At 37.7% G+C, this 20773-nt stretch overlaps 1 protein-coding gene across 1 annotated transcript in view; it reads right to left on the bottom strand.

Annotated features, from left to right (window-relative positions):
* Nucleotides 1–20773, bottom strand: part of NUP107 (nucleoporin 107) — a 45216-nt gene that overhangs the window by 9057 nt on the left and 15386 nt on the right. Inside the window, exons 9-15 of the mRNA XM_073215579.1 lie at nucleotides 18485–18556; nucleotides 17979–18067; nucleotides 16202–16280; nucleotides 14511–14624; nucleotides 1944–2040; nucleotides 1703–1779; nucleotides 28–87 (exon numbers count right to left, since the gene is read on the bottom strand). Of these exons, the coding sequence (XP_073071680.1) occupies nucleotides 28–87; nucleotides 1703–1779; nucleotides 1944–2040; nucleotides 14511–14624; nucleotides 16202–16280; nucleotides 17979–18067; nucleotides 18485–18556 (588 nt within the window). The remainder of the gene's footprint in view (nucleotides 1–27; nucleotides 88–1702; nucleotides 1780–1943; nucleotides 2041–14510; nucleotides 14625–16201; nucleotides 16281–17978; nucleotides 18068–18484; nucleotides 18557–20773) is intronic.

Raw genomic sequence — 20773 nt, 5'->3', positions numbered from 1 at the left:
GGAAAAAAGATGAAATAGACTGCATACCTGCTTGAGATTCCCACTTAAAGCTGCATAAATTGCTCTCTCATATTTATTGAAAAGCTCCTGAAATACAATGAATATAAATAAATTTCAAAAATTGCTCTTCTTAGCATCTTCATTTTTTTCATAATCTGGAATTTTGCCATATCTTCTAAACTGAACCTATTTATTCACTTGACAGTTTCTAAACTTTAGTGAAAGATCTAGTGGAATAATAAGGAAGGACCCCTTAATTTGATGATAAAATTGATTCCTCAGGAAAAGTCAAACATCTAAAATTCAAGTACAGAGTTAGAGCAGATCTACCTCTAAAGGACGCTTTTATCATTTACCATATTAAGTTTTATTCCAGATAGAACCTGTATAGGTGTTTTCCCAGAGACAGCTTCTAAATCCCTAGTACTACCTGATACTAACCTGAGAACATCAAGACAAGGCTCTTGGAACCCGTCATTCATCAGTAAACAGAATTAATTATATTAATCCTGAGAGGCTCCTAACTAGTCATTTCAATTTTAAGCCTGTTCTCCACTGCCATGCTAATCTTCCTAAAACACTGTTGTCATGTGCCCTTGAGGTTTTTGATGGTTCACCACATCTATGTCAAGTTCTCATACCTTACAGCAGTACAGGGGACTACCACTGCCTGTTCTTAATTTACTTTTTCCAATCATCTTTCCCATCACAGTCAGTTCTGCTACACTTGTTTTGAAAATGTGAATCTGTTCCAATGAAACTGATACATCAAAGAACAACCTGACATGATGAAAATTTCCCATTTGCTTATGTAGTTTCATCCACAAGAAGCACTAGATGAATGCAGAAAACCACACCTAGATGAACCAAGTCACTAGAAATACACAAAACTGACACACCTCAACCACCTACCAGCAACCTTAGCTCACCAGGTGTGTTAGATGCTAAATCCACCCATACTGAGTGCTACAATTTTCTGTTTGATTCCAGATAACCTCCTTTGCCACTTCACAGTAACTCCCAAGCTGACACCCAATTCTACAAACTTCAGTTCTTCTTCACAGTAAAGTATCATCTATTGTAGCTCTTATGTATTTCCTAACCGTTTAACAGTGCTTTATGAAGTTTTCATCTTTTTATGTATCACTGATGGTTTCTGAGTAATGTGCTCTTAAGTCCATTTTCCCCCAAAACCCTGTGGGTTTTTGCACAATTTTGCATGCTAAAGTGGTTTTTAGGAATGTATAGATGATGTCACAACAGAACTGACTCTATTTCCTTTTGTGAGTTTTTTGCTCCATATGGTACATCTATCTTCCCTTGAGTTTTCCAACCTATGTATTCTACCTAGAATTCCTTTCTCTTTTTAGCTTAACAACTCAAATCCTACTAATTTTTAAAAGTTCAATTCAATTATCTCTCCTGTGAAGCCAGCTTTAGCCCAATGCTCATTCTCTGAATTCATGTGGTACCTCCTTTGTATTTTTGCCATGTATCAGTATTAAATTCTTAGTACTTAGTATCTAAATAATTCTGAACAGTAGTTAAACCTATCCACTCCTATTGCTTAATGCAATTGGATAATCTTTGGAAAACAGGAACATTAGTCTTATACTACTCTGAATGTTTCACAGAACCTTTAGCAGGCCTTCAATTAATTAGAGTAAAAATCAATATCAGTAAATATTTCATTATATCTTACATCTTCTGCCATTCTCCAGCAACTTATTTTCCAAATGCATCTGTATGGATTCCCTTCAACAGGTTCTAATTCTGTTCCTATAAAACAGTAAGAAAAATAAAATGTAGTTTAAAATGAAATCTTATTTCAATGACTTCTAAAAACAAAAGCTTATTCGAAAAACAAAAGCTAGGCTTCACAAAGATTGGCATTTAGAGCTAAATATATCCCCAATTCTCAGAATAAAATCTACTAAAATTACCTCCATTAACATTTGGGTTAGGGTCATGATAGAGTTTCCAGCCTTCAAGCGTTGCAGCTCTCCATGCCTGACCACAGCGTTTACAGAGCCGTTGCGCCTTTAGATACAAGAAAGAGCAGTTAGTTATATAACCAGTGTGGTACAAGAAGAATACTTGTGCCTTTAAGAAAATGTAAGCAATGTATGGCAGGATTAAATAACTTATGGCATACATGTTACAAAGGATGATGGAGAAAACAAACGATATTTTACTATACCACCACTTGCATGTCTTTCTGTGGTCTCGTCTCTCTTTTCCTAGTAATTTCTTTGCTTTTTGATTTTGGGCTTACCAACATATTCCCATGGTACCTTGGGCATTTAATCCTGCTATAGACAAACAGGGCTAAAGAGGTTGATGACCCTTGATTTGCATAGTATTCTAAAACACTGTTAATCTCTACAATGACAATATGCAATTGCTCATTCAGATACATGTTTATGGCCCATCACCTCTTTAGGAAACATCTCTTCATATTTAGTTTATACGGTTTGGGTAGATCATATGACCCATCTCTGAAATCTAGGGTTAGGCATGTGATCGAACACAAATCAATCCCAGATTCCTCTTGGAGATATCGAGAAGAAGACACACTCCTTTTGTTGGAATTGGAAGCTGGCAGGAGGATATAATAAGCCTGGAGCTGTTGTTGGCCACCAGTGACATGAGAGGTAGCTTCTTGAGAATGAAACCACAGAGAGAAGGGCAGAGCTTATCTTTTGAGTCCTTGGATCCTACTTAAAGTCAGATATTACCTCTCTACATTCTCTGCTCCAGGAGCCAATCAAGTCCTCCCATAAGTAACCTGAGTTAGGTTTCTGTCAGTTGAACCCAGATTAGCTGATTCATACAACCAGCTAAAGAATATAATAACCCAAACATCACTCTGGGTTATGGCTTCTAAACATCATGAAAGCTATGCAGCAACACAGAAAAATGTTTTGATATGCTATCCAAAAAAGACAGGATAAAAACTAAATATAGAACCTTGAAAACATTTTTCTTAGTGAAATAAACCAGACACAAAAGGACAAATATTGTATGATTCCACTTACATGAAATAGCTAGAATAGGAAAATTCATAGCAAGTAGATTAGAGGTTACCAAGAGCTGAGAAGAGGGGGATTGGGGAGTTACTGCATGATGGTTAGTTTGTGTGGGGTGATGGAAAAGTACTGAAAACAGTAGTTTTGGCTTCACAATACTGTGAATGTAACTAATGCCATGGAAAAGTGTATTTAAAACTGGTTAAGATGACAAATTTTGTCATATATACTTTACCACAATTAAAAAAAATTAATAATGGAATATACCAGAACAATTGAATTGTACAGTTTAAATGGGTGAGTTTTATGGTATGTGAATTATATCTCAATAAAGATGTTAAAAAAAAAGACTGAATGTATACTATAGTAATGATTATGTGAAAAAGAGGTACAAAAGAAAGGGCTTATCAAAAAGATAAGAAATAACATGTGTTGGAGAGAATATAGAGTAAAGGAAACCCTTGTGCATTTCTGGTGGGAATGCAAACTGGTGCAGCCAGTATGCATAGAGGGTCCTCAGAAAACTAAAAACAGAAATACCATATGATCCAGCTATTCCACTTATGGGTATTTATCTGAAGAAAATGAAAATACTAACTCAAAAAGACATGCAACCCCATGTCCAGTGCAACACTGTTAACAGCCATGAGGTGGAAACAACCTAAGTGTCCACTGATGGATAAGTGGATCAAGGGGATGTGGTATATATACACAGGGGAATATTATTCAGCCATACAAAAGAAGGAACTCCTGTCATTTGTTACATGGCTGGACCTCAAAGGTATTATGCTACATGAAATAAATTAGACAGAGAAAGACAAATACCATATGATCTCTCTTGCGTGTGGAATTACACACACATACACCCAAACTCATAAATACAGAGAATAGATTGGTGGTTGCCAGAGGGTGGGGTGGGTCAGTGGGGAAGAAATGGGTGAAGAGGATCAGAAGAAAAAAATTTTGTTCTCTTGTTTTTTTAGGCTCTAATACTGAGATTCTTCATATATAAGATGGTAATATTAATAACAGTAAAAATAATGACAGTTCTCATTTATTGAATATTTACTATGAATCAGACTGTGAGTCAATTCACATGAAATACCTCATATGAACCCTAGAGAGACGTGATAATTATGTCTCCACTGAACAGATGAGAAAAGTGGGCACACAGAATGTGCTTAGCTTACTCACAGACACAGAGAGTCAGCATGACCACAGTGTAACAGAAGAGGTGGAAGAGGCACTGACTGGGGTCAGAGCCTTGATTCCAGCCTTGACTTTCTTACTAGTTTTGTGACCTCAGAGGTCACCCAGCCTCATAGGATTTCAGGGTTTTATTGCTGTTTGCTTGTAAATGGGAATGTTAGAAAACATGGACTTTATTTAAGCTCTTTCTATCTCTAATAAGAAAGAAAAGAGGTACAAAAGGAAAAAGGTTATAAGAAAAATTTGGAACCCCCTATCATATATTACATATGCGGTTATGTAAAAATAGTGGGACCTTTAGAGTTTTGGTTTTTCAAGCTTTCAGTAACGTGACCATGTTTTTGTTTTCTGTTTTGAAAAATACACCCTTGTTTGCCACCACAATTCTAACATTCTTCCACATCACCTGGCAGAGTGACTGGAACTTTTCCTGAATAAATGAGTATGTAATAGCAACTTCTTTTCTTAAAAAGTAAGAATAATGCTTAATGATTCAAGACCTATTACTGTAAGAAATTACTTAATATATTCTAATAGTTTCTAACACAAAAGAACAGATAACAACACTCTGAATTAACATATTTCTAATCTAACGAGTACAACCCAAAGTTCTGCAAACAGGTATAACATAATGCATGGAGCTTGAAGCCCTTAGGCACCAGACTCATCACTTAGAGTCAACAAAGCCATCCAGTAAGTAGTCCCATCAGATACTTAACTTCCTATATACAAGGGCCCCACCTTATCTGCAGTTACCCACTCAACCGGGGTCTGGAAGCAGACCATCCTCCTGCTAACATGTCAGGTCAGTAGAAGCCTAATGCAGCGACACAATGCCTATGTTGTTCACCTCTCTTCATCTCATCCCGTAGGTATTTCATCATCTCACATCATCACAAGAGGAGTGAGTACAGGACAATAAGGGATTTTGGGAGAGAAACCATATTCACATAATTATTATTACAGTGTGCTGTTTTAACTGCTCTATTTTATTATTAGTTGTTATTGTTAATCTCTTACTGTGCCTCATTTATAAACTAAACTCTATTGTAGCTGTGTATGTTTAGGAAAAAACACACTATATATAAGGTTTGCTACTATCTGTGGTTTTAGGTATCCACTGGGGGTCTTGGAAAGTATCCTCAGCAGATAAGGGGGGACTCCTACATAGGATCTTAAATATCACAAGGCAAATTACACTTCAAATAGGTAAGATGAAAAGGAAGAATTCTGAAGGCCACTCTTCAAATGCTAAGTAGCATCACCTAGAAGAGCAATTAGGGTCACTTTTTTTCAACTCTTAAAGACCAGAACTAATAATGATGGGGATATACCTAGGGTAATGCAGTACAATGTAGGGGGGCAAAGTTTGACTTTTTTTTTTTTTTTTTTTCTGAGAGGGCATCTCTCATATTTATTGATCAAATGGTTGTTAACAACAATAAAATTCAGTATACGGGGGTCAACGCTCAATGTACAATCATTAATCCATCTCAAGCCTAATTCTCATCAGTCTCCAATCTTCTGAAGCATAACGAACAAGTTCTTACATGGTGAACGAATTCTTACATAGTGAATAAATTCTTACATGGTGAACAGTACAAGGGCATTCATCACAGAAACTTTTGGTTTTGATCACACATTATGACATAAACAATCAGGTCAAATATGAATATTCGTTTGATTTTTGTACTTGATTTATATGTTGATCCCACATTTCTCCCTTTCTTATTATTATTATTTTTATTTTTAATAAAATGCTGAAGTGGTAGGTAGATGCAAGATAAAGGTAGAAAACATAGTTTAGTGCTGTAAGAGGGCAAATGTAGATGATCAGATGATCAGGTGTGTGCCTATGGACTAAGTATTAATCCAGGCTAGACAAGGGCAGCAAAACATCCACGGATGCAGAAGATTTCTCTCAAAGCAGGGGGGGTGAGGTTCTGAGCCTCACCTCTGTTGATCCCCAAATTCTCACCTGATGGCCCCCCTGCGACTGTGCCTGTCTTAGGTTGTTCCTCCCTTGAGGAATCTTACCCGTCTCTGGCTAACCAGTCATCTTCCGGGCCATACAGGGAAATGTAAAGTTGGTAAGTGAGAGAGAAGCCATATTGTTTGCAAAGGTTAGCTTTTTACTTCTTTGCAGATTTATGCCCTGTGGCTTCTATGCCCAGCACTTGTCTCGAGGTATCTTTACACCTGGAGGAATTATGATACTCGGTAAATTCGATATGAGGCACGAATTCTATTTAAGGGTTGTAATTAGGAAGGAAGAAGAAAAGCTATAGATGTACCATATGAAGGAAACATGGGAGGATTGATTATTTCTTTGACATATCTTCTTGTATAGTACCTTAAGTATGTATTGGTTTTAAACTACTAACTAATTTGCACACACATATTAACATAATAGGAATACGGTGACATAAACAAAGCAAATCTATAATTTCCATCCATCTCCAGTGAAGCCAAGAAAACCATTTAGGCACCCTAGGCATTTGTGAAAATTTATCTATGATATGATGGATATTGTCCAACTGTACTTGGACCATCAGACAAATTAAAGCAGCCCATTTCTGGGATCTGTTCACATCCCATATGTTCTTTTAACCATAGATAGTCTATAGTCATGAGATTTTGGAGTGCTACAACTTGCACCCCTCCCAACTCCTGGTTGAGTTCCAACAGTACAGATCCGGTCAAATTCGTTGTCTCACTGTATGCACATGCCAACCTAGACATCTCCCTCCTCATTCCTATGGCAAGTCCAGGAGACGGTGGGCTGGATGCAGCCACAACCGCAGCATCGTCCGGATCCCTGTGGAGGCTTTTTGATGATCATCCCCTGGCACAAGTCCTCCAGAGAGTGCTGATGCCGGAAGCTCCTCATATCGTATCTTAGTTCATTTTCTGGGTATCCAAGCTAGGCCTTGATCTTCTGCATAGAAACAAACAGACCCTTTGCCCACACTTTGACATGCCCTCTATACCACTGTGCAGAACTCATTGGAGGTCAGCACACAGTAACTGCTTTTTTTTTTTTTTATTAAGAGAAAGGAATATTATCAGAAAAGAGTACCTCCATAGCTGATCATCTGACACCCTTTAAGTGATCAACATTAAGGATATTTAAAGCATGCGTTGATCTTTGGATAGGATAGTTTTATCCTATCAAGGAGTAATCCCCCTTTTCTTTCTTTCTTTTTTTTTTTTTTTAATTTTTAATCTATACCTACATGAAGAATACTATGTTTACTATGCTCTCCCCTATATCAGGTCCCCCCTAACAACCACATTACGATTACTGTCCATCAGCTTAGCAAAATGCTGTAGAGTCACTACTTGTCCTCTCTGTGTTGTACAGCCCATGCATGCTAATCTTAATACCCCCCTTCTTCTTCCCCCCCCTTATCCCTCCCTGCCCACCCATCCTCCCCAGTTCCTTTCCCTTTGGTACCTGTTAGTCCATTTTTGGGTTCTGTAATTCCACTGCTGTTTTGTTCCTTCAGTTTTTCCTTTGTTCCTATACTCCTCAGATGAGTGAAATCATTTGGTATTTCTCTTTCTCCGCTTGGCTTATTTCACTGAGCATAATACTCTCCAGCTCCATCCATGTTGCTGCAAATGGTTGGATTTTTCCACTTCTTATGGCTGAGTAGTATTCCATTGTGTATATGTACCACATCTTCTTTATCCATTCATCTACCGATGGACATTTAGGTTGCTTCCAATTCTTGGCTATTGTAAATAGTGCTGCAATAAACATAGGAGTGCATCTGTCTTTCTCAAACTTGATTGCTGCGTTCTTAGGGTAAATTCCTAGGAGTGGAATTCCTGGGTCAAATGGTAGGTCTGTTTTGAGCATTTTGACGCACGTCCATACTGCTTTCCACAATGGTTGAACTAATTTACATTCCCACCAGCAGTGTAGGAGGGTTCCCCTTTCTCCACAGCCTCGCCAACATTTGTTGTTGTTTGTCTTTTGGATGGCAGCTATCCTTACTGGTGTGAGGTGATACCTCATTGTAGTTTTAATTTGCATTTCTCTGATAATTAGCGATAATTAGTGGAGCATCTTTTCATGTGTCTCTTGGCCATCTGTATTTCTTTTTTAGAGAACTGTCTGTTCAGTTCCTCTGCCCATTTTTTAATTGGGTTATTTGTTTTTTGTTTGTTGAGGCGTGTGAGCTCTTTATATATTCTGGACGTCAAGCCTTTATTGGATGTGTCATTTTCAAATATATTCTCCCATACTGTAGGGTTCCTTTTTGTTCTATTGATGGTGTCTTTCGCTGTACAGAAGCTTTTCAGCTTAATGTAGTCCCACTTGCTCATTTTTGCTGTTGTTTTCCTTGACCGGGGAGATATGTTCAAGAAGAGGTCACTCATGTTTATGTCTAAGAGGTTTTTGCCTATGTTTTTTTCCAAGAGTTTAATGGTTTCATGACTTACATTTAGGTCTTTGATCCATTTTGAGTTTACCTTTGTATATGGGGTTAGACAATGGTCCAGTTTCATTCTCCTACATGTAGCTGTCCAGTTTTGCCAGCACCATCTGTTGAAGAGACTGTCATTTTGCCATTGTATGTCCATGGCTCCTTTATCAAATATTAATTGACCATATATGTTTGGGTTAATGTCTGGAGTCTCTAATCTGTTCCACTGGTCTGTGGCTCTGTTCTTGTGCCAGTACCAAATTGTCTTGATTACTATGGCTTTGTAGTAGAGCTTGAAGTTGGGGAGTGAGATCCCCCCTACTTTATTCTTCTTTTTCAGGATTGCTTTGGCTATTCGGGGTCTTTGGTGTTTCCATATGAATTTTTGAATTATTTGTTCCAATTCATTGAAGAATGTTGCTGGTAATTTGAGAGGGATTGCATCAAATCTGTATATTGCTTTGGGCAGGATGGCCATTTTGACGATATTAATTCTTCCTAGCCATGAGCATGGGATGAGTTTCCATTTATTAGTGTCCCCTTTAATTTCTCTTAAGAGTGACTTGTAGTTTTCAGAGTATAAGTCTTTCACTTCTTTGGTTAGGTTTATTCCTAGGTATTTTATTCTTTTTGATGCAATGGTGAATGGAATTGTTTTCCTGATTTCTCTTTCTATTGATTCGTTGTTAGTGTATAGGAAAGCTACAGATTTCTGTGTGTTAATTTTGTATCCTGCAACTTTGCTGTATTCCGATATCAGTTCTAGTAGTTTTGGAGTGGAGTCTTTAGGGTTTTTTATGTACAGTATCATATCATCTGCAAATAGTGACAGTTTAACTTCTTCTTTACCAATCTGGATTCCTTGTATTTCTTTGTTTTGTCTGATTGCCGTGGCTAGGACCTCCAGTACTATGTTAAATAACAGTGGGGAGAGTGGGCATCCCTGTCTGGTTCCCGATCTCAGAGGAAATGCTTTCAGCTTCTCGCTGTTCAGTATAATGCTGGCTGTGGGTTTATCATATATGGCCTTTATTATGTTGAGGTACTTGCCCTCTATTCCCATTTTGCTGAGAGTTTTTATCATGAATGGATGTTGAATTTTGTCAAATGCTTTTTCAGCATCTATGGAGATGATCATGTGGTTTTTGTCTTTCTTTTTGTTGATGTGGTGGATGATGTTGATGGATTTTCGAATGTTGTACCATCCTTGCATCCCTGGGATGAATCCCACTTGGTCATGGTGTATGATCCTTTTGATATACTGTTGAATTCTGTCTGCTAATATTTTATTGAGTATTTTTGCATCTACATTCATCAGGGATATTGGTCTGTAATTTTCTTTTTTGGTGGGGTCTTTGCCTGGTTTTGGTATTAGGGTGATGTTGGCCTCATAGAATGAGTTTGGGAGTATTCCCTCTTCTTCTATTTTGTGGAACACTTTAAGGAGAATGGGTATTATGTCTTCTCTGTGTGTCTGATAAAATTCCGAGGTAAATCCGTCCGGCCCCGGGGTTTTGTTCTTGGGTAGTTTTTTGATTACTGTTTCAATTTCTTTGCTTGTAATTGGTTTGTTTAACTTTTGTGTTTCTTCCTTGGTCAGTCTTGGGAGGTTGTATTTTTCTAGGAAGTTGTCCATTTCTTCTAGGTTTTCCAGCTTGTTGGCATATAGGTTTTCATAGTAGTCTTTAATAATTCTTTGTATTTCTGTGGAGTCTGTCGTGATTTTTCCATTCTCATTTCTGATTATGTTGATTTGTGTTGACTCTCTTTTTCTCTTAATAAGTTGGGCTAGAGGTTTATCTATTTTGTTTATTCTCTCAATGAACCAGCTCTTGGTTTCGTTGATTTTTGCTATTGTTTTATTCTTCTCAATTTTGTTTATTTCTTCTCTGATCTTTATTATGTCCCTCCTTCTGCTGACTTTAGGCCTCATTTGTTCTTCTTTTTCCAGTTTTAATAATTGTGATGTTAGACTATTCATTTGGGATTGTTCTTCCTTCTTCAGGTGTGCCTGGATTGCTATATACTTTCCTCTTAAGACTGCTTTCGGTGCATCCCACAGAAGTTGGGGCTAAGTGTTGTTGTCATTTGTTTCTATATATTCCTTGATCTCTATTTTGATTTGTTCATTGATCCATTGATTTAGTAGCATGTTGTTAAGCCTCCATGTGTTTGTGAGCCTTTTTGTTTTCTTTGTAGAATTTATTTCTACTTTCATACCTTTGTGGTCTGAAAAATTGGTTGGTAGAATTTCAATATTTTGGAGTTTACTGAGGCTCTTTTTGTGAGCTAGTATGTGGTCTATTCTGGAGAATGTTCCATGTGCACTTGAGAAGAATGTATATCCTGTTGCTTTTGGATGTAGAGTTCTATAGATGTCTATTAGGTCCATCTGTTCTAGTGTGTTGTTCAGTGCCTGTGTGTCTTTACTTATTTTCTGCCCGGTGGATCTATCCTTTGGGGTGAGTGGTGTGTTGAAGTCTCCTACAATGAATGCATTGCATTCTATTTCCCTCTTTAGTTCTGTTAGTATTTGCTTCACATATGCTGGTGCTCCTGTATTGGGTGCATATATATTTAGAATGGTTATATCCTCTTGTTGGACTGAGCCCTTTATCATTATGTAGTATCCTTCTTGATCTCTTGTTACTTTCTTTGTTTTGAAGTCTATTTTGTCTGATATTAGTACTGCAACCCCTGCTTTCTTCTCACTGTTGTTTGCCTGAAATATGTTTTTCCATCCCTTGACTTTTAGTCTATGCTTATCTTTGGGTTTAAGGTGAGTTTCTTGTAAGCAGCATATAGATGGGTCTTGCTTTTTTATCCATTCTATTACTCTATGTCTTTTGATTGGTGCATTAAGTCCATTTACATTTAGGGTGACTATTGAGAGATATGTACTTATTGCCATTGCAGGCTTTAGATTCGTGGTTACCAAAGGTTCAAGGTTAGCTTCTTTAGTATCTTACTGCCTAACTTAGCTCGCTTATTGAGCTGTTATATACACTGTCTGGAGATTCTTTTCTTCTCTCCCTTCTTATTCCTCCTCCTCCATTCTTCATATGTTGTGTGTTTTGTTCTGTGCTCTTTTTAGGGGTGCTCCCATCTAGAGCAGTCCCTGAAGGATGCCCTGTAGAGGTGGTTCGTGGGAAGCAAATTCCCTCAGCTTTTGCTTGTCTGGGAATTGTTTAATCCCGCCATCATATTTAAATGATAGTCGTGCTGGATACAGTATCCTTGGTTCAAGGCCCTTCTGTTTCATTGCATTAAGTATATCATGCCATTCTCTTCTGGCCTGTAGGGTTTCTGTCGAGAAGTCTGATGTTAGCCTGATGTGTTTTCCTTTATAGGTGACCTTTTTCTCTCTAGCTGCCTTTAAAACTCTTTCCTTGTCCTTGATCCTTGCCATTTTAATTACTATGTGTCTTGGTGTTGTCCTCCTTGGATCCTTTCTGTTGGGAGTTCTGTGTAATTCCATGGTCTGTTCGATTATTTCCTCCCCCAGTTTGGGGAAGTTTTCAGCAATTATTTCTTCAAAGAGACTTTCTATCCCTTTTCCTCTTTCTTCTTCTTCTGGTATCCCTATAATACGAATATTATTCCTTTTGACTTGGTCACATAGTTCTGTTAGTGTTGTTTCATTCCTGGAGATCCTTTTATCTCTCTCTATGTCAGCTTCTATACGTTCCTGTTCTCTGGCTTCTATTCCTTCAATGGCCTCTTGCATCTTATCCATTCTGCTTATAAATCCTTCCAGGGATTGTTTCACTTCTGTGATCTCCTTCCTGACATCTGTGATCTCCTTCCGGACTTCATCCCACTGCTCTTGCATTTTTCTCTGCATCTCATCCCATTGCTCTTGCATTTTTCTCTGCATCTCCGTCAGCATGTTCATGACTTTTATTTTGAATTCTTTTTCAGGAGGACTGGTTAGGTCTGTCTCCCTCTCAGGTGTTGTCTCTGTGATCTTTGTCTGCCTGTAGTTTTGCCTTTTCATAGTGATAGAGATAGTTTGCCGATCTGGTACAAGTGACCGCTGGAAGAGCTTCCCTTCTTGTTGGTTTGTGGCCTTCTCCTGGGAGAATAGCGACCTCTAGTGGCTTGTGCTGGGCCGCTGTGCGCAGACAGGGCTTCTGCTTCCAGCCCAGTTGCTTTGGGGTTTATCTCTGCTGTTGCTGTGGGCTTGGCCTGGCTGGGGCTGTTCCTCCCAAATGGTGGAGCCCCGTTGGAGGGGGAGCGGCCGGGAGGCTATTTATCTCCATAAGGGGCCTCTGTGCTCCCTGCTGCCCAGAGGGTTAGAGTGCCCAGAGATCCCCAGATTCCCTGCCTCTGGTCTAAGTGACCTGTCCTGCCCCTTTAAGACTTCCAAAAAGCACTCTCCAAACCAAAACAACAACAGCAGCAATGAGAGAGGGAACAGAAAGGAAAAAAAAAGGAAAAAACACGCAATTTTTTTTTTTTTTTTTTTTTGTCCTTAGGTGCCAGCCCCAGGCACCCGCTCACTGGTCCTGCTGCCCTGTCTCCCTAGCACCAGGGTCCCTGTCCTTTCAAGGCTTCCAAAAAACAGCCACCCACCGGTCCTGCAGGGAAGGAATGCTCGATATTCTTTGTCCTCAGGCGCTGGTCCCAGGCACCCGCTCACCAGTCCCGCCGCCCTGCCTCCCTAGCACCGGGGTCCCTGTCCCTTTAAGGCTTCCAAAAAGCACTCGCCAAAAAGAGAGAAAAAAAGGGGAAAAACGCGCGATTTCCTACGTCCTCAGGTGCCGGTCTCAGGCACCTGCCCACCAGTCCCACAGGGAAAAACGCGGGATATTCTTTGTCCTCAGGCACTGGTCCCAGGCACCCGCTCACCAGTCCCGCCGTCCTGCCTCCCTAGCACCGGGGTCCCTGTCCCTTTTAGGCTTCCAAAAAGCACTCGCAAAAAAGAGAAAAAAAAAAGGGGGGGAAAAACGCGCGATTTCCTCTGTCCTCAATTGCCGGTCTCAGGCACCCGCCCCCCGGTCCCGCAGGGAAAAACGTGGGATATTCTTTGTCCTCAGGCGCCAGTCCCAGGCACCCGCTCACCAGTACCGCCACCCTGCCTCCCTAGCACCGGGGTCCCTGTCCCTTTAAGGCTTCCAAAAAGCGCTCGCCAAAAAGAGAAAAAAAAAAAGGGGGGAAAACGCGCGATTTCCTCCGTCCTCAAGCGCCAGTCTCAGGCACCCGCCCGCCGGTCCCGCAGGGAGAAACGCGGGATATTCTTTGTCCTCAGGCGCCGGTCCCAGGCACCTGCTCACCGGTCCCGCCACCCTGCCTCCCTAGCAACGGGGGCCCGTCCCTTTAAGGCTTCCAAAAAGCACTTGCCAAAAAAAAACCGCTCCGGTTTCTTTCCACCCGCCGGGAGCCGGGGGGAGGGGCGCTCAAGTCCCGCCGGGCTGGGGCTTGTATCTTACCCCCTTCGCAAGGCGCTGGGTTCTTGCAGGTGTGGATGTGGTCTGGATGTTGTCCTGTGTCCTGTGGTCTCTATTTTAGGAAGATTTTTCTTTGGTATATTTTCATAGCTCTATGTGTTTTTGGGAGGAGATTTCCACTGCTCTACTCACGCCGCCATCCTGGCTCCGCCTCTTCAAGTTTGACTTTTTATAAAGAATTTTCTACTAGAGATGAGCAAACTAGAAGGCACTGCTTTCTGAAACAATGTGTTTATTACTGGAGATGCTCCAAACAGTAGTTAGATCCAGAAATATTGTGAAAGAGACTACTGCACTGAGGAGGTATTCTAGTTCACAAAGATACCTTCCAACTTAAAGTACCTATGACTTTTTGAAATTGGACAAGCCGGGTATACATAATTTACCTCTTCTGTCATTCCAGCACGGATCAGAGTGAAAAGATATTTGAGCAATCTGACTTCATCTTCTCTATCCAGATCATCAAGGGGCATTTTCTGTCTTATGGGAGCATCAGGGTCCTACCAAAAAAAATAATTAAAAATTAAACACAAAAACACATCAACTATAAATCTTTTGTACTGACATACATTTTGAACATGAAGAGATAATAAATCTCTCCTGAGTTTATATACTTAAATAAATTCATTTACAATTTAATTAAGTAACAGTAAATGAAAGTGTTACAAACATTCCAAATTGCCACATTAATTGTCCACTGCCCATTCGAAATAGATTCTTGGCCCACAAGGTACATGCCAACGTCAGTGGAACACACCACTAGCCCAGCCCAGCCTGGTTACAGATGTTACTCATAATTCAAGATGACTTGGGCTTTATCCTGTTGTAGTAACTACACAGCCAAGTTAAACCTCAACAGAATTAGGCCTAGGCAGAGAATGAATGAGCAGAGAGGAGAAACTGGAGAAACCACAATGCATGCTGTAATTAGAAAGTACTTAGCTGGTAACTTTCTGAGAAAATATGAAAAGGGAACCGATTATGGGATGTTACAGAAAAGATACCAATGTCCAGTGAAATAAAAAAAACAACAAAACAGATTTCTAATAAGCAAACCTCCCCTAAAAGTTATTCCTACCTATACCTTTCAGGGATAGAAAAAAATGTGTCTTAAACATTTGGGATTAAAAAAAAATCAGGATAACATACTGTCCTCACTTTTGCAGCAAACAGCACACATGATCTGCACAATGATTTCAAATGAGAACTGAAGACTTAAGAAAGGAAGTAATTCATATTCCAAATGTTACTGAGTGTATGGTAAATATGACTATCAATTCAGGCAGTGGAATGTGTATTAGGTCATAAGAAGTAGTTGCAGACAGACAATATCATTCAATTTTGGAACACATTTTCTTTCTGGCAAAAGGAAATCACCACTTTCCAAATGTTAAGAGTAAATGACTTTCAATTGCTTGCTATGGAGTAATTTAGCTACAATTTACTTCAAGCTCTTCTAGTAGCTTCCAAACAATTTTAATCAAAAACTGCTTTTGTTACTAAAATGAATTATATCAATTTTTCAGTTGGTAGTTATTTCAACCACTCTTTATTCTAAGCATTTAATTTACTTGCCCCCACTTGTCACAAAGGTTTGTTTCAAGAAGAAAAACCAAACACCACCAAAGCTCTTACCCCTTTATTTCTACATAATTAGACTCCTGGTTTTTTTTAATCCACTGTTACGCCCATTACTCATATCATAGAATGACCTTTCTAACTCAAGCTAATTCAAAGCTTCTTCCCCCTTGCTTTCTACATAAAAGAGCTTTCGCAGGTCACCACTTCATGGTTGAAGAGTCAAACCTTGTTAGAACACCAAGGTTAACTTGTTTCTATGCTGGCAAATCAGGAATCCTTTCTATATCTTCTTGTACAATTTACAATTCATAGGCCATGGATGTGTTCAAATACATCCCATCAAAATCAACTACAATTAGTAGTTTTAGAGTTTAAATGGCACTATATGCAAACTGTGGAGAAACCAAAAGAAGGATCCAAGATAAGAAATACTCAGCCTTATAGAAAAAGAAAAATCACAACTTTGAAGACAACTTTCATTTCAAAGAACACTTACCAATTCAGTGACAAGAGGACGGACACTTCCTATATGAGAAGACAGCTGCCGCTGTTTCAAGGTATGCAGGGTATTCTCCCTGAAAGAAAAAGTAAGTACAAAAATTTTTACAAGAGTGATTGTAATAGGCCTGTATTTTAAAAACTCAAGTCAAAGCAACTCAGAAAAAGCATGCAAAGATGCTAAATATAAAGAGGCATTTTAGCTCAGATGACTAGTGATGCTGAGCACATTTTCAGGTTCTTTTTAGCCATTCATCTGCTTGCATGAAGTATCTGTTCAAATCTTCACCCTTCTTTATTGGATCACCTTTTTATTACCGAGTTGTAGTTCTTTATCAAGTACATGTTTTAAATGTTTCTTCCAGTCTATGGTTTTCCTCCATTCATTTTCTCAATGATGTCTTTAATGAGAAGTTTTAAATTCGATCAAGTCAAATCTATTTTTTCCCAGATTACTGCTTCCTGTGGCCTAAGAAACTCTTGCCATCCTCTAAGTCACAAAGATGTCCTCCTATGTTTTCCTCTAAAAGCTTTATGGTTTCAACTTTTACATTTAGGACTATGGTTCATCTTGGATTAACTGTTGGGTATGATATGAGGGAGGTGTCAAGGTTAACTGTTTTTCACATACATATCCAGTTTTTTTCTGCATGGTTTGTTGAAAAGATATTCCTTTCCCCACTGGATTGCTTTGATGCCTTGTTGAAAACCAATTGATCAAATAAGTGTGAGTCTGTTTTTGGGTTCTCTATAGGCCAATAAAAAAAGGAGACTAACTCATAAAAATTTGCAAACACTTTAATAGGGAATTACAACTTAAAGAAATTTTAAAAAATTAAAAATTTCTCTTTTTCCCAGAAAAATCTCAACTACTCATGATTTAATTTTTAACAAAACTGAACAGCACTAACTTTCTAGTTAAGCAGAGAAAAGTTGTGGTTGATTTACACACTTCATACATACGTAATGCTATTGAAATCAAAGGCTATCTGAATGTTCTCTTCAAGTCTTGAAGTAAGTTGTCCTTTTAACCTAGGAGTGCTTTCTAGCCCTACAATAATTTAGAACTATTGAAGGATGTAGGGAAAATAAATTTTCTACAAAAATCACAAGTACCTAGAAACATATTAGAAGTGTCTCCTTAATGATCAAATTACAATTATTAAGAAAATGAAGCAAGGTTATTGTTTGAAAACATAAATCAGACCATGCCACTCTTCTACTCTGAAGGTTTCCCATCTTATTAAGAATAAAATCCCAAAGCCCTACCTTGCCCTAACTGTGAAAGTCCTCTATGATCTGGTTCTCCTCAATCACATTTCCTACTCTTCTTTCTTTTGCTGTATTCACCCTGGCCTCTGTGCAAATGCTTTACCTTCACAGCATCTTTGCAGTTTCTGTTCCCACCCAGAACACTTGTTCCCCAGATTTTTGCATGGTTTGCCTCCTTTATTTCTTAAACACCTCTTACTTTTACCAGTTACTGCCTTAGAGAGGCCTCCCCCAATAATCTCTTCTACTTAAAGTAGTTCCCACTGTCATCTTCTATCCATCAAGTCTGACTGACTCTTTTTTCCAAAGCTCTTAATACTCAACAGGCTAATATTTGTTTATTTGCTATCTAACTCTGAAACAATTGTATTTCCATAAAGGCAGGGTTTTTATCTGTTTTGCTCACAGACTGAATAAGTAGTAAAAATGAGTAAATACTTGTTGAAGGATGAGTAAACAAAACTAACATTAAGTGACTTCAGTATTAAAGTTCAGTGACTTACCAATACACTGATTTTGCATAAAACTCAATATTATCAGAAAAATCTCCAATCTCATCTTTGGCAATGCTCTCTAGCCAATCTACCACCAGCTAAGAAAGAAAAATGAAAAAAAAAAAAAGAAAAAGAAAAAGATTATTAACGATAAAATCTGTTAAGTGTTTTATTTGGGGTGATACTCCTATCCCTAACTCCACAGTTTCTGATTCAAAAGACCAAATAACAATTTTTCCAACCACTATTTTTACTTCAACAGATATAATATTATGGCAAAAGAATGAAATGTTCTATAAGAATAATATACAGTTTTAAAAAGGCTATACCTGGAAATGCTAGAACAATTATTTAAAAAATAAAAGAACAAGGCTCATAACTCCTTTTAATTATAAAGGAAAGGGTCAAAAGAAAAAAAATTAAAATAAAGTTTTAAATTTAAAAAACTTTATTTCTTTATGTCATCTTCCTTTCCTTCATTTTCATTAAAAAATATTTTTGAATTCTAGTCATACCTGACTTTGTCGAACAAGTGAATCTCTCTGAAATAACGCTTCCACCACTGCTTTTTCACTGGCATTAAGAGCCTATTTTTAAAAAGATTATTTAAAGATTATATTAAAGAAAGAAGACGCTCTAAGATCATTATTTTAGTAAAAAGGCAAAAGCAAACCTAAAATAAGTACACTTAGTCCCCATAAACATTTTACCACATAGCACATCTGTATATTCATCTTTGAAAAGTTTTCATTAATAAATTTCAAGTTTTTACCTAAATCAATGTACAGCAGCTCTTACTTGTTAATTTAATTCTTTGGCCACATACCAGATTTATAAAATTCTACTTCCCCATAGATGTTTTTTAGGAAAAAATAAAACACAAAGTAAAATGAAACGAAAACATAATTATGAAAGGCTAAAGGAAATTACATGATACATTAGAATATAAACATTTAAAATCTTTTCATCCTACATGGCAGAAGTTGACAGGTGATAATACTTAACAATTAAAGGCTGTTAAAAGACAACTTGAAGTAAGTATCATTAAGTAACATTAAGCAATATATCAGAAGGATAATATAGTGTGACCAGTGCAAGCATGGGTCAAGTCTATTAATACATCTTATTTGTGGGGTAAAGGAGAAAGCCACATGAATATCTTTAATTCCTTTAAAATCCAGAAGATGAAAAGAATATAAATTCTTGCCATTATTTAACTACTTTGAAAGTTCTAGCTAATATATCAAATCAGGAAAAGAACTAAGTAGTAGTAAGTATGGAAAAAGAGTGAGAGTCATCACTATTTGTAGGTAATAGGATTGTCTACCAAGAAAAATAAGACCACCAAAGCAAAACTATTAAAACTAACAAGTGAGTTCAATAAATAGCCAAATATACAGGAAATAATCTTCCCAGATGTGCAAGTCACTTCATTAGAATGAAGTAACTATTTGTAGATTAAATTAACGAAAAGATTGAAAGTTATTTAAAAATATTTTAGGTGAAAAAGCAGATTAACGGATGTGTGGTTGAAATAATTTATTATAAAAATGTATACAGTTGGTCTTTGAGCAACATGGAAGTTAGGGGTGCTGATACCACCCAAGTCAAAAATCTGCATATAACTTCTGACTCCCCCAGAACTTAACTACTAACAGTCTACTGTTGACTGGAAGCCTTACAAATAACAACAGTCAATTAATACATATTTTATACATTACATGTATTATATACTGTGGTCTTACAATAAAGTTAAGCTACAGAAAATATTTTTCAAACTGTCTCAAATCTCTGAAAGCTTTTCCAATATATTTATTGAAAAAAATATGTGTAAAAGTGTACCCACGCAACTCAAACCCATATTGTTCAAGCGTCAACTGTACTTATGTTCTCCTTTTTTGATTATTTAGAGTTGCGTCAAACACCAATTACGTTTATAGTATGAAAAATAAGCAATGAACCTAAAAAGTGCATCTGGCCTTTATGGTTTTAAAGGTCTATCTTTACCAAGACTTTAAAAAACAGTTCATTTATTCTTCAAATAGGGCACAAAAAAATGGTGGAAGATTTATGAACTTGTTCTGGAGAGCTAACACAATTCTAGACACCAAAAGTGGATGAAGATAAGTCACAAAGAAAGAAAACATATTTGGGAAAGTTGTAAATGAAATATTAGCCAATAAAATTTAATAGTATATTTAGGAATACGTCATAACTGAGAATTTATCCTACCTGCAGATAATTCAACATTAGAAAAACTATTAATGAAAGCCATTACATTAATACATTAAAGCAGACATTTATAGAAGCTAAATAATATTTGACTGAATCCAATACTCATCCCAACTCTTAAGAGGAAGAAAGGAAACCCTCAACATGCAATAAAACAAAAGTATTCTTATCAAAACCCAGGAACAAGAATGTTATTACTGATACAGTTCAACATTTTGTGGGTGCTCCTACTCATTCAATAAGGCAAGTAAAGGAAATGAGAGAGTAGAAAGGATCAAAGGAAACTTACTCTCACAGATGAGTACTGCCAACATAGAAAACCCAATGAAATCAAACGAAAAACCTACTGGACTTAGTTAAAGAGTTCTGGAAGTTGGCTAAATATGAGCTCTACACATAAATCATAATATGTAATCAAAATCATCACATGTAAATCAAAAACCTTATGTTTGACAGTAATAGGCAGAAAATGCAATAGGGAAGATAATCCATTTACAGTAGGATTCACACAGACTTTTGAAGGGAAGAGCATGAATCTAGGTAAATTACAGAAGATCTAAATAAATGGAGAT

This window comes from Manis javanica, chromosome 10 (assembly GCF_040802235.1).
Source record: "Manis javanica isolate MJ-LG chromosome 10, MJ_LKY, whole genome shotgun sequence".
Taxonomy (NCBI): domain Eukaryota; kingdom Metazoa; phylum Chordata; class Mammalia; order Pholidota; family Manidae; genus Manis; species Manis javanica.
This window is presented reverse-complemented; position numbering and strand designations above follow the sequence as displayed.